At 51.0% G+C, this 14,564-nt stretch overlaps 1 protein-coding gene across 18 annotated transcripts in view; it reads left to right on the top strand.

The window, feature by feature from the left end:
• Window positions 1–6,217, top strand: part of Kcnq2 (potassium voltage-gated channel subfamily Q member 2) — a 59,290-nt gene extending 53,073 nt beyond the window's left edge. For 15 of the 18 annotated variants that reach the window (XM_075963358.1, XM_075963362.1, XM_075963354.1 and 12 more), the window contains one exon: window positions 255–6,217. In XM_075963358.1, the coding sequence (XP_075819473.1) occupies window positions 255–977 (723 nt within the window). In that variant the 3' untranslated portion in view covers window positions 978–6,217. The remainder of the gene's footprint in view (window positions 1–254) is intronic. The other 3 variants (XM_075963368.1, XM_075963366.1, XM_075963365.1) reach the window with 1 other exon arrangement.
• The last annotated feature ends 8,347 nt before the right edge of the window (window positions 6,218–14,564 follow it).

Genomic DNA, 14,564 nt, shown 5'->3' with positions numbered 1-14,564 from the left:
AAATTGCACATGGCCCTACTTCTTCCCTTTCTCTTTTCCTTGCCCAGTACTAGTCTTCACCCTGCAGGAAATGGATCCTTAGGAGCTACCACATGAGTCCTCAGACACACACTAAGCTCAGAGGTTGAGCTTTGGGAGTCTGGGGTAGAGGAAGGGCGGTTCCCGTTCCTGGGTTCCTTCCTTCGCCCCTTCTCCCCTGGGTGCATCCTGGGTCCTCTCCTCAAAGGCGCCGCCAACAGCTTCCATTCTTACAGGTCTTATCCATGGAAAAGAAGATAGACTTTCTGGTGAGCATCTATACGCAGCGAATGGGCATCCCACCAGCAGAGACAGAGGCCTATTTTGGGGCCAAGGAGCCTGAGCCGGCACCACCGTACCACAGTCCGGAGGACAGCCGTGAGCATGCGGACAAGCATGGCTGTATCATTAAGATCGTCCGCTCCACCAGTTCTACAGGCCAGAGGAACTACGCTGCACCCCCAGCCATGCCCCCTGCCCAGTGTCCTCCGTCCACCTCATGGCAGCACAGCCACCAGCGCCACGGCACCTCCCCTGTGGGAGACCATGGCTCACTGGTACGCATCCCACCACCTCCTGCGCATGAGCGGTCGCTGTCAGCCTACAGTGGGGGCAACCGGGCCAGTACCGAGTTCCTGAGGCTGGAGAGCGCCCCAGCCTGCAGGCCCCCTGAGGGTGCCCTGCGGGATAGTGACACCTCCATCTCCATCCCGTCTGTGGACCATGAGGAGCTGGAGCGCTCTTTCAGTGGCTTCAGTATCTCCCAGTCCAAGGAGAACCTGGATGCTCTGGGCAGCTGTTACGCAGCCGTGGCGCCGTGTGCCAAGGTCAGGCCCTACATCGCGGAGGGGGAGTCTGACACAGACTCAGACCTCTGCACACCGTGTGGGCCTCCCCCACGCTCTGCCACTGGCGAGGGCCCCTTTGGAGATGTGGGTTGGGCGGGGCCCAGGAAGTGAGACTGGGCTGGGCTGCTGGGCCCCGTGCCATACCCACTCTAGGTCCTGATTTGGAGCTGGAGTTCCAGGGCCTCTCCTAACGTGACAGAGTGACATAGAGCAGTGTGGATTGAGGGGATGCTTGTGGGATCTGGCTCTCAGGGCTCATGTGGAGTGAAGATGAGGCAGGGCTTCTTGGCACACATGGTAACATTTTATAGAAGTTCTTTTCCAACCAAGAGGGGGAGATTGAGGTGGGGCCCTGGAGGCCCCAGGAGCTACCTATGACAGCAAAGCTAGCCCTGCTCCGTCTTCTTGGGGGACAGATATCACCCTGTGTGTGAGGAGCAGCAGAATGATGGTGGCACCTGTAAGTGGGGGTGTGGCTGGGATCAAGTACATGGGAGATAGCGGTGAAGTAGGGCCTGTCTGCTGCTGATGGCCAGTCCTGAGGCCCAGGGGTCTCCCAGCATAGGCTGGAAGCTCAGGAGGTACCATAGGTCGCTGGGAATGGTCCACCCTCACACCCGACTGCTTATCCCCCAGTTCCTGACTGCCCCAGTAAAGCATCGCCAGGCCCACTGTTTGTGTGTGGCTAGGAAATGCCCCTCATCCCTGGGCATCTCTCTAGAGAGCTGCTGGCCAGCATCTTCCTCTTCCAGGTTCTGTGGAAGATCAGGACCCTTTTCCTGGAGCTGAGGAAGGGATGAGTCCTTAGGGGCCAACCTGGAGCTTAGAACTGACCCTTCGGCCCCACCCCTGGCTTCCACCTCTTAGGGGAGGACCCAGACCACAGCCTTTTTCTGGAAGGGGGTTCTGTGGGAGGTTCTGGCTGCCTCCTCCCTGGCACTGTAGCCCGGGAGGTCTGGCTTGGCACCCTCATGGCCTCACTTTTTCTTGGTGTGGCGCTGGTCTTCAGGCTATAGCCAGTACGTCAAGAGAACCATCTGGTGAACAGACCAGTGCTGTCCTCAGCTGGGGCACCAGCTTGCCTGCTGCCCACTTGGCTCTACAGATCCAGGCAGGGCTGGATGGCACGACCTCGTCAAACTGCCAGCTCTTTCTCCACGAGAGCATGTCCTCTGTGCCTGGTCAAGGATCCTTCCCACGGAAGCTGGGCATCCACAGTCATTCATCCACTCGAGGTCCCTTGGCTGTGGCCTCTGAGTGTTTGGGGGAATTGGGAACACCTTGTCCTCTACTCTGGTGAGCAGGACTCTGTTCATCTTGTGAGTGGGCCATCTCAGACCGTATGGCAGCCAGCTCTAGAGGGAGACAAGGTAGAGCCCTCAGCCGTGGTCCTGCAACATCTGGCACAGAGGTGTTCGGCAATGAATGATATAGCATTTTGGGGCCCCAGTCTCTATGAGGCAACAGCATTCCTGGTCAGTGAGGGCAAGGCTGGAGAGCTTGAGCCTGGGAAGAGCTCTATCCACTTCCCCCCACCCCCTTTTAAGTGTTGTGGAAGGGGTAGAAGCACCTTGGGGGAATAACCTCAGCAGGAGGCACCCCATCCCCAAGGAGAACTTGAGGTCATGTCTCTGTGAGGGACCTGGGCATCTGGGGAGCTGTGTCTGCTATCTGATGTGGCCTCTATGTCCTCCATGTCAGGGTTTCTAGGGACTGCACATCAGGATGCCTCTGCCAGGTGTCACACTCTGTGCCCATAGGGCCAGTGCCATAGCCAGCTCCTTGGTATGAGAGATATCTCTTCCTATGTGGGCGTGGCGGCAATGTAGACAGGAAGAGTAGCTGCCCCTTCACTAGCCTTCTCTTGGAGAGTTGAGCCTGGGCTCAGACCCTCCACCTGACACATGGGAAGAGTCCAGGGTAGAGGGGCAAGTGCACCTGCCCTGGACAGACCAGCCGCCAGAGTACTTCTCCCCTAGACCTGGGTAGGCATAGCTGAGCTGTCTCAGCTCTAGGGAATGTGGGAAAGAGGTTTGCATCTGTCCTACATGGTCCACACAGTGTATCCTGCCTCATGTGCGTGGCCCCACATCCTGCCCCCAGGGCTGCTGTGGATCCAAGAGCCTGGGATACCCTGAGCTGAGGTTTTGTGGGATGAAGGTGGACAGGCACCCTCCCTTCCCCAGAAACCCTGACCATACATAATCTATCAGAAACCGTTATTTAGGTTACAGTAAAGAGAGACAGGCTGTGGCCTGCTCTGCAAATGAGGAGTACTGGTCAAGGCTGCAGTGTTGGCTACTCAGAGCAAGTTCATCTCGAGGGGTGACATGGGAACCCTAATATGAGAGATAACCGAACCCCTCCTTGGGGACCTAGACCGAGGCCCAAACAACACAAATGTCCACTGCCTTGGCATCCCCCCCTCAGGGAAACAGGACAGGACGGAGGCTGGAAGCTCCTATAAGAAATTTGTGCACTTTCTTGGGTATTCACACGTAACCAAGTGTGGCTGAAGGCCAGCAGCTGCCCCATGGCAAAATTTTCCCCAGAAAACATTTATCCCAACACATTCCCTCACATGCCTACCAGCACATACCCATACACTGGGCATGTAAGTACATTCATATATGTATACACAAAAGCTTACAGACCACGCTTTCATATGCACGCACAAGTATACACACAGAGACACAAGTGTACATACAGCAGGTGTACTTTCGAACATGTATTCCTTGTTACACACATACACATGAAAGCTCACACAGTTTGACGGACCACACATACATACATATACGCATACATATGAACACATGTAAACATACAGGCTTGTAGGTTACATGTTAATCCTGCATGTGCACATACAGCAGGTATCCACCTTTATACCTGCATAGTCACATATATGAACATGTGCACACACATATGAGTAACCTGTATGTCTAATGTATACACACATGTAGGCTTCAGCCCCCAACACTTTAATCTTTTTGTCTTTGGCTCTTTCTAATGGGAGCTACCTGGAGACGGTACCACAAGACTTAACGATGGATGTTCTAAAGTGTTGAGCACTGACTGGGTGGGATGGAGCCCATTGAGTTCCCATACTGCCTTCTCTTTGGACTAGCTGGTAGCTGTCTTTAGGAGCCAAGAGAGGCTGTGGCTAGGTCAGGGTGAAGCAGTTCTAGTGCCTGCTGAGGTCCAGATCAGTCTTTGCATTGGGTCATTGTTGGTATTGGCCAGTTCTCAGTGCCCTCCTGCATACATGCCTGCTTCATCATTCCAGGCTGTGATCGATGTTTTCTGGCTTAACTTCTTCCTTCCGGACCTTTTCAATTGGCCTCCGGGAAGTGTACTCTTGTCTACCAGGGCCAGAATACCTGGGGTGAGGGGCCATCTGCTGTCCTACATGTGATCTGGGCAGACCAAGTGTCCATTAAGCTAGCTGTTACCCTTTTGCCTAAATGGGTCTCTTTGGAGGGCACTCTAAGCTGTAGTCATCCCCAGTCCCTAGAAATGGGGCCCTTATATCCAGGACCACCGTCCACCGTTAATGCACTGGTTTAAGGTTTTTTCCCCTTGAGCGGGTGGCTACAGATTCGGAATGTGGAAAACGAGGCCAACCTGCCTTCTGCCATCCCTACTGGGTTTATCCTATATCAGGGGCACTGTGAAGAACACCCTTGCTTTTTGTGGAAAGAAGTGGGCCCAGAGATGTCTTTAGACCTCAGAGGTACGAGAATCTGGGACGGGAATGCCGTTCTGAAACACCGGAGATTGCGTCTTTCAGTTTTCTGGCTGTAAGTAGTGCAGAGAGTGGAGGCTAATACACTTGCCCATGGCTCACACCCCAACACCAACAGGACAACATCGGGGCCTTTCTCTGAGGCCACAACCTCTTGAAATAAACATGAAAAACTTGGTTTGAACAGTGGGGCCCACAGTAGAAGGACCCAGATATCTGGGGCACCTTGCATTCTGGCAGGGTGGGCTGGGTTAGAGTGGAGAATCAATACGCAGAACACCCCTGAAGCCCAAGCTCACGTGGCTGGAATGATGTCATCTGTTCCCATGATGTAGAGACACTGGCCTTCTGCTCACCTGAGACTTCCCAGAGCATAGGATATAGGATGTGGGGAAAGAGGTCCAAGAAGAGTCTGCAGGCATGTCTGTCTGTCTTTCTGTCCCAGGTTCCTATTGTGCCCCAGCTGAGCTTCCCGGAGGAGGTATTATGATGGAAATGAGGGTGCCTCTTCTTTCTGAGGAGTCTTCAGCATGTGCCTAACACATGCCTTAGGCCCTAGGTTTAGGGGGCCCAGTGTCCCTGTGAGTAAATAAATTGGGGCCACAGTTTGATGAATTTTGCTTCTCTATGAGGTGGTTGTAGCAACAGGCCTTGGGGAGCACCAGGAATGGGAGTAGAGAGAAAGGGTTACATCCTAGGAAGGAGCTCTGTCTTAGATGCTCCTGGTGTCCTGGCTGACAGAGGATAATGGGCCTGACCTATGACCCACACCGAAGCTCCCCTGGTGTCTAGCTCCCTATCAGAGAAGGGATAGTCTCCAGGCTGTTCTGGGACTCTTAGGCAGGAGTACACACTGCTAACACCGCACATCCAATTGGGACTGGCTTTTACAAAGTTGTTGCCTTAATGTATGTTGAGGGAAATTCACCAAGGTCACCCCTGCCTCTGCCTGATACAGACACACTGGACTCCACCTCCAGGTCCTGCTACTGGAGAAGAGTGCCGGTATGATGGGCTGCCCCTAGCAGTCCCCCACATGGAGGGGCTCAAAGCTGTGATCCCCTTGACATCATCCATCTGCCTGGGATGGTTCCATATACAGTACAGCGCACCCTGCGCTTCCAGCCCACACTTGCCCATTGCAGTCTTGTCCCCCCTGGCCGCAGCTGCGGCTGCAGCTTCCCCATCTGCGCTGTTGCCTTTGGCTGTCTTTGCACTTTTGTTCATGCTCCAAAGAATATTTCATAATGCCTTCATACTGACGTGCACCCTAAACATTTTCTACGTGCCCTTGGGCCACAGCAAATGGCCTTCTCCTTTTGGCCAGCGTGCCGCCACCTGCACACTACGCTGTCTTCTAGGGATAGATGCCCAGGGAATGAACTCTAGTTTTCTAACTGACTAGCTGAAATGCTAACTTACTCGACATGAACAGAATGGCACTTGTGCTGTGTGAGCGAGCGGGCCAGTGTGTGCTCGCAGGGAACTTTGGGGCATAATCCCGCAGCAGGGATGCATGCAGATGGTTCTGGAAAGTTTTGCTGCCACAGGGCTGAGTTCAGATGCCCAGTGGACCTGTGCACTTAGTAAAACAGTGATTCAACTTGAACCGCCTGGCCTCTTCATTTGCATGTGTCTCCTGGAAGCTGGTATAAGGGCTGGGGGTCTAGCTGGGGAGGCACGGCCACTTAGCACTTCAACTTGGGGCCTCTCAAGTCCCAGGCTCTGTGTTTCCTGGGGCTGTTACCTGAGTTGTTAGTGTCAGAGGCTGGGTCCTTCCAGTCTTAACAACCTAGGCTCGGCCACTCACCCTCAGTAGGCCAATCCGTCATGAAGGAATAGAAGCAGAAAAAGATCTTTAATGTGGCTACATAGTGAAGATGAAGAAATCTACTCACACCACCCCCTCTCCACATACCAAATCCATCTTCAGAGTCCTGCCATTAGGCTGAAGTTGAAATGGGAGGTGAGAGGTATGTGTAACCAAACAGCTTTGGTCAAAGTGTGGCCCTGCTCAGTCTTTGGTCTTTCATCTTTCTACCAGAACACCTTACAGGGCACCTTCAAATAGTCACCAACTTGAGACTATGAAACACCAGATATGCCCACCCATTTGGGAACCAGTATGAGACAGCACAAGTCTGCACCTTCAGGGTATAGCGCTCAGTTGTCAGGATAGCAGGATCCTGGAACAACAGGAGCTTCTGGCTGGGGCCATCCCATCCCCATCCCCTTCAAGAGTGCGCTGATTTCCATACTGACACTTGTACCCTTATGTCATGTCCTGACTTTGCGACCACCTGGGCCAGCAGGGATCTCTCTGGCCAAGCTTGATTTGTTGCTGGCACATGGCATGGGTTCTGATATCGTCCTGGCTACCTTACTGCCCTTGTGTGCCTGCCCACTCTTCTTCTTTGACACCTTACCCCTCCTCTGGCTCTTGCATTGGCTCTTGGTTACCTATCCTCTGGGTACCCTGAACCCCAGCAGGATAGGTAGACACTCACCCACTCTGTCTCTCTACTGCCTGAATGTTGATGGAGCCTGGCTGTGGTGGGCTCTGGCCTGGAAATTTGGGGCTTTGCTGCTCTGACCTCTGGAATTGTCACCCCACAGCCCCTCTCTAGGCCTCTGGGGCAGCTGAGCATGAGGAGCAGCTGTACTTGGATTGGTAGCTCACCATAGACAGATGCCAAGAGCTCTTGGCACAGCTCAAAAAGACATCCTATGTCTCCTTTGCAGCATGACCTCCAGAGAGTCTATGGGGCTACATGATCCTGGCAGGCATTGTGGATGCCAGTGAAGCCTTCTGTTTCTGGGCCATTGTGATCAGTCTGAGTTTGAGGGAAGTTGGGCAGCCTGACTCATGACGGCTTCCACCTTTTTGGGCATGGCCAATGTCCTGTGCTCCTCTTTCTGGCTATAATCACCTTCAGTGGTGCCTGCCTCATTTCTCTGAGTCTAGAGGTCTCCTATAGGATTAGAATTGGAATTAAGAGTTGGCTGTGATGAATAGAGAAGGCCTGAATAACCAATGTCACTTGTTCACAGAGATATAACCCCAGTATAGGGGAGTCTGCTGTCTTGTTGCTCTGTTTTGCATGACTTCCTCCTTTAGGGTACGACCACCTCTCCTAATATGACCACTGTAGTAAGGCCATTGCAGTCAGAAGACTGGGAAATGGAAACTTTCTACTAGGTACCAAATACCTGGTTAAAAGAAGCCCACTATTAAGAGAACGGGTAAAGATGACTGGGGGGTCACCAGATGTGTGTTCCCTTTGGGTGCACCTGATCCATACATCAGAGCCACGTGGCCGTTGGTTACAGACATTGGCCAGTCAGCCAGTGACCATAGACAGACTAGTGCATCAAGGATGGTTTCCTCTGATTAGAGCTGGGCCTGCCCCAGGCTCTCCGCAATCTGTTCTGGCCACGGTGCCCTGCCCAGGCTTTCTGTGTTATGCTATCTTTGTAGGGTAGTAGTCTCATCTGTCACTCCATCTCATAGGAAGGGAAACTGGTGTATGGGAGCCTGAGAGTCTCTGGTCAGCAGGGAAGTGCAGATGTATTCTGGCAAGTTCCTTCAAGGATAGCCATGCTGAGGATACCCTCACCAGACAGCCACACAGTGGTGTCTTACGGGTCCTTTAGATATCTAATGGCTAATATGGGTTAGTGGCCTGCCATTCCATGGGAAGGAATAAGAAGCAGGTCCCTAGACTGAGCCTGGGGCTGTTATCCTATGAGGGATCCCATGGACAGCTGACACCCAAGGACAATCTTCTTAGGGAAGCAGTGAGCTTGGGCATTCAGGGACTGTGTGGGCACAGAAAAACCCAAGGCCCCAAGACTCTGGCCTTAGGAAGCCACTGCATCCTAGCACTGTCTCCGAGGGCATTTCTTATTCCTTAATTCACGGATGTCCTTTAAGTCTATATCCCTGTCTTTCTCCTGATACCTCCTTTAATTCCAGGACTAGGGAGGCGTGAGAGGGCTTGAGAGGAATATAAGGCAAGAGGAGACAGGAAATGCAGTCTGCAGTCTGAGGATTCAGTCTGAGCATGCAGTCTGAGGATTCAGTCTGAGGATTCATTCAGTCTGAGCATGCAATCTGAGGATTCAGTCTGAGCATGCAGTCTGAGGATTCAGCCTGAGAATGCAGTCTGAGCTTGCAGTCTGAGAATTCAGTCTGAGGATTCAGTCTAAGCATGCAGACTGAGGATCTGTAGAGACAGGATTGCCCCTTCAGTCTGAAGTTTCGGTAGAGGTAAAAAGTCCCTCTAGCGGCTGCACTGCTTCTCTGATCTCTCAGCTTTTCACCCTCTGATTTCTGACTCTGGGTTTTTATTATTAAGAACAATTAGAACTCGCACTACAGATATCCACAGGATAACTGCCCATGTCCAGAATGGCTTGGGGGACACTGTGGGTTACCTGTCTAGAGACAGCTAGAGAATGACTCCCTAAGTTTATGATGCTGCTAATGCCTCTCAGGGATAGATGTCCCAGAAGGTTTTGGATGTTGGAGGGGAGGCCATGCCTAGGAAGGCCACCAGGTGGCAATGCTTACCAGGAGAAGACTCCTGCTGCCGGTCACAGACAAATCCAGATTCCTAGAACCTGCCTCTCAGGAGGCAGGAGGCACACCCGTTAAGTCCTGCCTTTCTCAGCTAAGCTGACAAGGCTTGGTTAGCCACACCGGTCACCAGGGGCCCAAGGACCAGAGGAAAGCAGGGGAGTTGCCAACTAAGGGATTGTGGTAGACTCTGGAAGGTCTACAGGCGTGGCAGATCCTGGATTGTGGGACTTGAGCCTAGACCCTTGAAGTCAATGTGAACCTGAACCAATGAACGTCCAGTGCCCAGGGCTAGGGCACAGAGAGGGCCTCTGTGCAGAGATGATTAATGCAGGATCTCAGGCCCCACCCTAACCAGAGCACCAAGGCCCAGCCTGTCTCATGCCCAGGAGGGCTGTTGCCACACCTAACGTGGGGGTCTCACTTTGGGAAGCTGCGAGCCCATCTCTCTGACATTTTCTTGTCAGTCTCAGATCTGGCTCCATCCAGATCTGAGACTTTCATAGGTCCAAACTGGAGGTGAGGGGGACGTGTGAGACGAACCGAGGGGATCACACAGAGCCTGCCCTCTGCCTCTCTCATTGTCTGGAGTCACACATACCCTGGATGCCCACACTCTCAGCCTATCCTGAGGGTCTCCACCCCTGCTTGTTACAGCCCTCCCTAGGGTGTGTACCAGCACTGATGTCCTTCAAAGCCCAAACTCCACAAGACCCAGCTGGGTCTGTCTTCTATGGATCCCCACTCGACAGGACTTGACCTCCACAGGATCTGACTTTAAAGGAGCCTAACCTCCCTAGAGCTGGCTGGTTTGACTTCCTTGTGTCCCAACCTCTGGAAAGAAAGCTATTCCTGGCCTAGCGTGCAGATCCTAGCAAGCAAGGGCATTTTGCCCCTTGAGGCCTAAGAGGTTCTTGAATCATTGGTGCCTGGAGCCACGTGGTCCTGCTCATACCTCCCCTGTGAGCTTGACCCTCAACCAGAGCCTCTGGCCCCACACCCACCCCTGATTCTGCTGCGTTCTAGAATACCAACCAGAGCAATAACAACAGGGCCCAAAGCATGAGCCCTATTTACTCGGGGACCAGGAAACTGAGGCCAGGGAATTGAAACAATAAATAATATTGTCTAGGCACAACAGCTGTCAGGAACAGAACCCTAGAGCTTTCTCCTTGTTTCTTGTTCCTGCAGTCCTTCTGCCTTGAGCAGCTGTCTCAGGTATGTGCACCCTGTGCAAGGAAGGTAGGAGATTTCAGAGAGCAGCTGGCTACTTATGAAGGTGTTGAATTCAGGCTCCCACAGCAAGGGACCCCGGGTACCCCACGGTCAGCACTTTTCAAGCTGCTGACTTGAAAACCACGCAGCCCCACTCTACCCTCAATTTGTTTTCTACAGGCTGACACCAACCTTCTGCACCAAACTCCATGTAATTTTCTTCTAGCCTGGCTGCCCTTCCACCTGGCTGGGTTCCCATCTTCTTCTTAGGGTTCAAACCCATCCCCTTCTTCTTACCCTCTTTTACAATGTCCTCCTCGCCTTAAATTTACCTCAAATCTTGCTGTGTCCACCACACTTCTTGTCCCTCAGGCACTGTGCCCCACAGGTAGCCTTTCTCATGGAGCATTGTTGCTCCTGTGGCCTCTTCTCAAATGACCTCTTTCTGTGATCCTGTCCTTCTAATTGGGTTCTGCTCCTGGCATCCAGGGTTGGGGGGCTTGTTGCTAGGTAGATTTTGGATACCTCTGAGTCCTTAATAATCCCCTCTCAGTTTACAGTTGCATCTGCTCTGTTACAAGGTGAAATGGAAAGATTTTGTTATTGTTTTTTTGTTTCTTATTTGTTAAGACAGAGTTTCTCTGTGTAGCCCTGCGTGTCCTGAAACTTTTTCTGTGGACCAGGCTGGCCTCGAACTCAGAGATCTGCCTGTTTCTGCCTCTTGAGTGCTGGGATGAATGGTGTGCACCACCACTGCTCAACAGAATGTTTGTTTTCATTTTAAAATGAAGAAAAGTCCTAGATTCAGTTCTCAGCACAACATGCACAAAGTTAGAAGTGGGAACCTTGGACAAAGCTTGCCAAGTCTGCAAGTTGGTAGCAGACAGAGGAGCTGCCCAGGCTGACACTGTGGCCAGGGGCATCTATACAGCATCTGTTGCATGACTACTGCCTGGCAGTGCCCACCCCTGACTGTAGGTGCTGCCTGGCATTCTCTGCCCACTGTCTTGGCCACAATCTTTGGCCTTGGGACTCTTACCATTGAGCCTCAGTTTGCTCTGGTCTGTCCACTACCCTGTTCTCATGCTCATGTACTGTTAATATTTAAGTAGCCCACAGCATCCCTATCAGGTTTGACCCTAGAAAACCAGGGCACCAAACTCTGATAGGGGTCTGAGAGCTCTTGCAAGGCTGCTGGGTTGCATCTAGAGGGTTAATTCAATACACCCTTGCCTTGTGAATCCACTTTCTGGCCTAACGGTGAAGTCAGGGGCTGGTTGAGCAGCCTTAGATCAGATGTTATTCTGTCTTACTGGACCTTGTCATCCATTCTGGGTATAGCCACAGTCAGAAGGAAGGCCCCAGGGACAGCTCTTTCCTGGCTGGGCTCTGCCAGATGTAAAGTGCCCCCAAATCTCTGCTCACCACACCCTGTAGTCTCTCAGCCCTCAGCAGCCTGGCTCTCACAGGGAGTTGCAGACCGTGTTCCCAATCCTGCACAGAGCCAGACAGCTGCATCTGGGGCTACGCTTGACATTCAGAGCTGCTATTTTTCTCTCACACGTGGGTCCTTACATTTGCGTTGGAATGAATTCCGGCTAACTTCTTTGCTGCTGCTGGCAGACAGTTCTCCATGGCTCGTACAGCATGGACACTTCACACCTGCCCACTGCTATCCCCAAGGGAGCCTGGTGGACATGAGCAGCTTTGCCCCCATCCTGACCTCTGTCCTCATCTGGACAGAGACATAGCTCCCTTTCCTGCCCACAGCCCCTGCTTTTGCTGTGAAGGTGTCTGAGCACACCTCCTTCCCCACTCAGTTCCCCTTCCCCATCAGCTTCCTCTGGTAGGAATGTCTCCATGTTTCCTTCCCTGGCACTAGGGTCCATTCTACCAGCCCTGGGGTAGATGCTGGAGCATGGGTTATGTGAGCCACTGTGGGTCCTAGATCCAGACCTGCCCCATCACACTGTAATTTGATCGACAGCTGTTTTTCTATTGCCAATTTTGCTAGTCTCTAATCTTCACTATTTCCTTTCTTCTGCTTTTCTTTTTAGGTTTAATTTTCTCTTCTTTTCAGCTTCTTTAGGTGAGAGCTCAGAGCATCTTTGAACTATTCTGTTACACGCAGGCTTTGATGCTATCCGTGCCTTTCCCTCAGCACCACATTGCCTGCCTCCCACACATTTGATATGTGCGCCTCATTTTCATTTCAGTTCTAAGGAGTTTTTCATGTTCCTTAAGTTTCATTTCTGGGGATTCTTTGGGGGCCACTATTTAGTCCAGTTTAATTTCTTTATTTTCTGGAACCACAGTTTGTGTGAGTCCTGTTCCTTTCAACTTACAGTAGGCTCCGCTTCATGGTCCAGGATCTGTCTGGTGGGGTCAGGAAAAGTTGATCATCTGTGTGTTTGGTTTCCCTGCAGAGGTTGGAGTGATGATTTCTGAATGGTCTTGTGAGTTGTGACTCAGCCTTGCCTTTGTTTTTGGAGGATACTTTATTGAGGTATAAAATTCTAGGTTGTTTTTCTCTTTTATATGTAAATACATTGTCTCCACAGCTTCTTACATTGTTTCTGTTAAGAACAGTGATTAATCTTAACCCAGGTGGTAGCACGTGCCTTTAATCCCAGAAATCAGGAGGGAGGCAGAGGCAGGAGGTTCTTTGAGAGTCTGAGGCCAGCCTGGTTTAAATAGTGAGTTCCAGGGCCGCCAGAGATACAGAGTGAGGCCCACTCTAAGAAAAAAAAAAAAAAAAAAAAAAAAAACCAGACTGAAACCAAACACACAGCAGCCTAAGAAAGAGCGGTACTCAAAGAGGGAAAATACGAGCAGAAGCTCACAGGCAAGGCATTGCTGGAGAAAACAAGGGCTGTGGGGGCTGGACAGGGCTGCACATACAAAGAGCCTAAGACACACAAAACAACACATAAAAAGCACTAATAGTAACTCTAACCAAGGACATGTAGTACTGATACAGTACAAACCACTGCTGGAAGAAACCGAAGACCGAAATAAACGGAAGGACAATTGTATTCGCCAGGAAGACAATATTCTTTGAAAATAGAGGAAATCTGCTATTCTTTTTGGAATTTTAATTTTCAATTTTTTTAATGTGTGGGCATTTTGACTATTGTGCCATCTGTATGCAGTACCTCCAGAGGCCAGAAGAGGGTGTGTGGACTCTCTGGAACTGGCGTTAGAGTGTTGTAAGATGCCTTGTGGGTTCTGGGGTTCAGCAACCACTGAGACATCTCTCTAGTCCCATCTGCTATCCTTTTTAAAATTTATTCTTATTATTTTAATAGCAGTGGTGTGTGTGTGTGTGTGTGTGTGAATGCAGGTGTCAGTAGAAGACAGAGGCCTCTAGACCTGGAATTACAAGTGATTGTGAGCTGCCTGGAATGTATATTAGGAACCAAACCCAAACCCTCTGTGAAGGCAGCATGTGCCCTTGACCTCTGAGTCATGCCTCTAAGCCCAAAATCTCTTGTTTCTTATTCTTCCTTTTTTTTTTTTTGACTTGTCTTTCATAATCTTTGGCTGCTTTACTGATTTATTCCATTGAATTCTGTTAGATATTTCTCTTTGCCATAGACTATGAGTTTAATTATGATAGATCTGCATGGACTGAGTCCCACATATGCCCTGTGATTGTAACGTGTTCAATTTGGAGTGTTGAAATTCTAGAAAATTGTTGGTCAAGATTTGTTTTGGGGACAGGGTTTCTCTGTGTAGCCTTAGTTGTCCTTAGTTGTTTGTAGAGCAGGCTGGCCTCAAACTCAGAGCCTGCCTGTCTTTGCCTCCCAAGTGCTGGGATTAAAGGCGTGCACCACCATTGCTTGGCCTGATATTTTAAACTTTTATTTTATGTATGTGAGTGCTTGCCATGATTTCTGCCTGTGCATTACATGGGGTGCAGTGCTCATGGGTGCCAGAAGCAGGAACTGAATTCCCCGTGACTGCAGTTATAGAAGGTTGTAAGCCTCCATGTGGGCATTGGGAATTGAACCAGGGTCCTCTGAAAGAGCAGTCAGTGCTCACAACTGCTGAGCCATCTCTCCAGTCCAGTTGGTCATGTTTTTTTTCCAGGTATTCTTTTCTGTCTCTTTATGGGGACTATAATTATAAGTGCATTATGTCACTTTGCGTTGTGGAGATC

The sequence above is a fragment of the Microtus pennsylvanicus genome, chromosome 2 (assembly GCF_037038515.1).
Source record: "Microtus pennsylvanicus isolate mMicPen1 chromosome 2, mMicPen1.hap1, whole genome shotgun sequence".
Classification (NCBI taxonomy): Eukaryota; Metazoa; Chordata; class Mammalia; order Rodentia; family Cricetidae; genus Microtus; species Microtus pennsylvanicus.
This window is presented reverse-complemented; position numbering and strand designations above follow the sequence as displayed.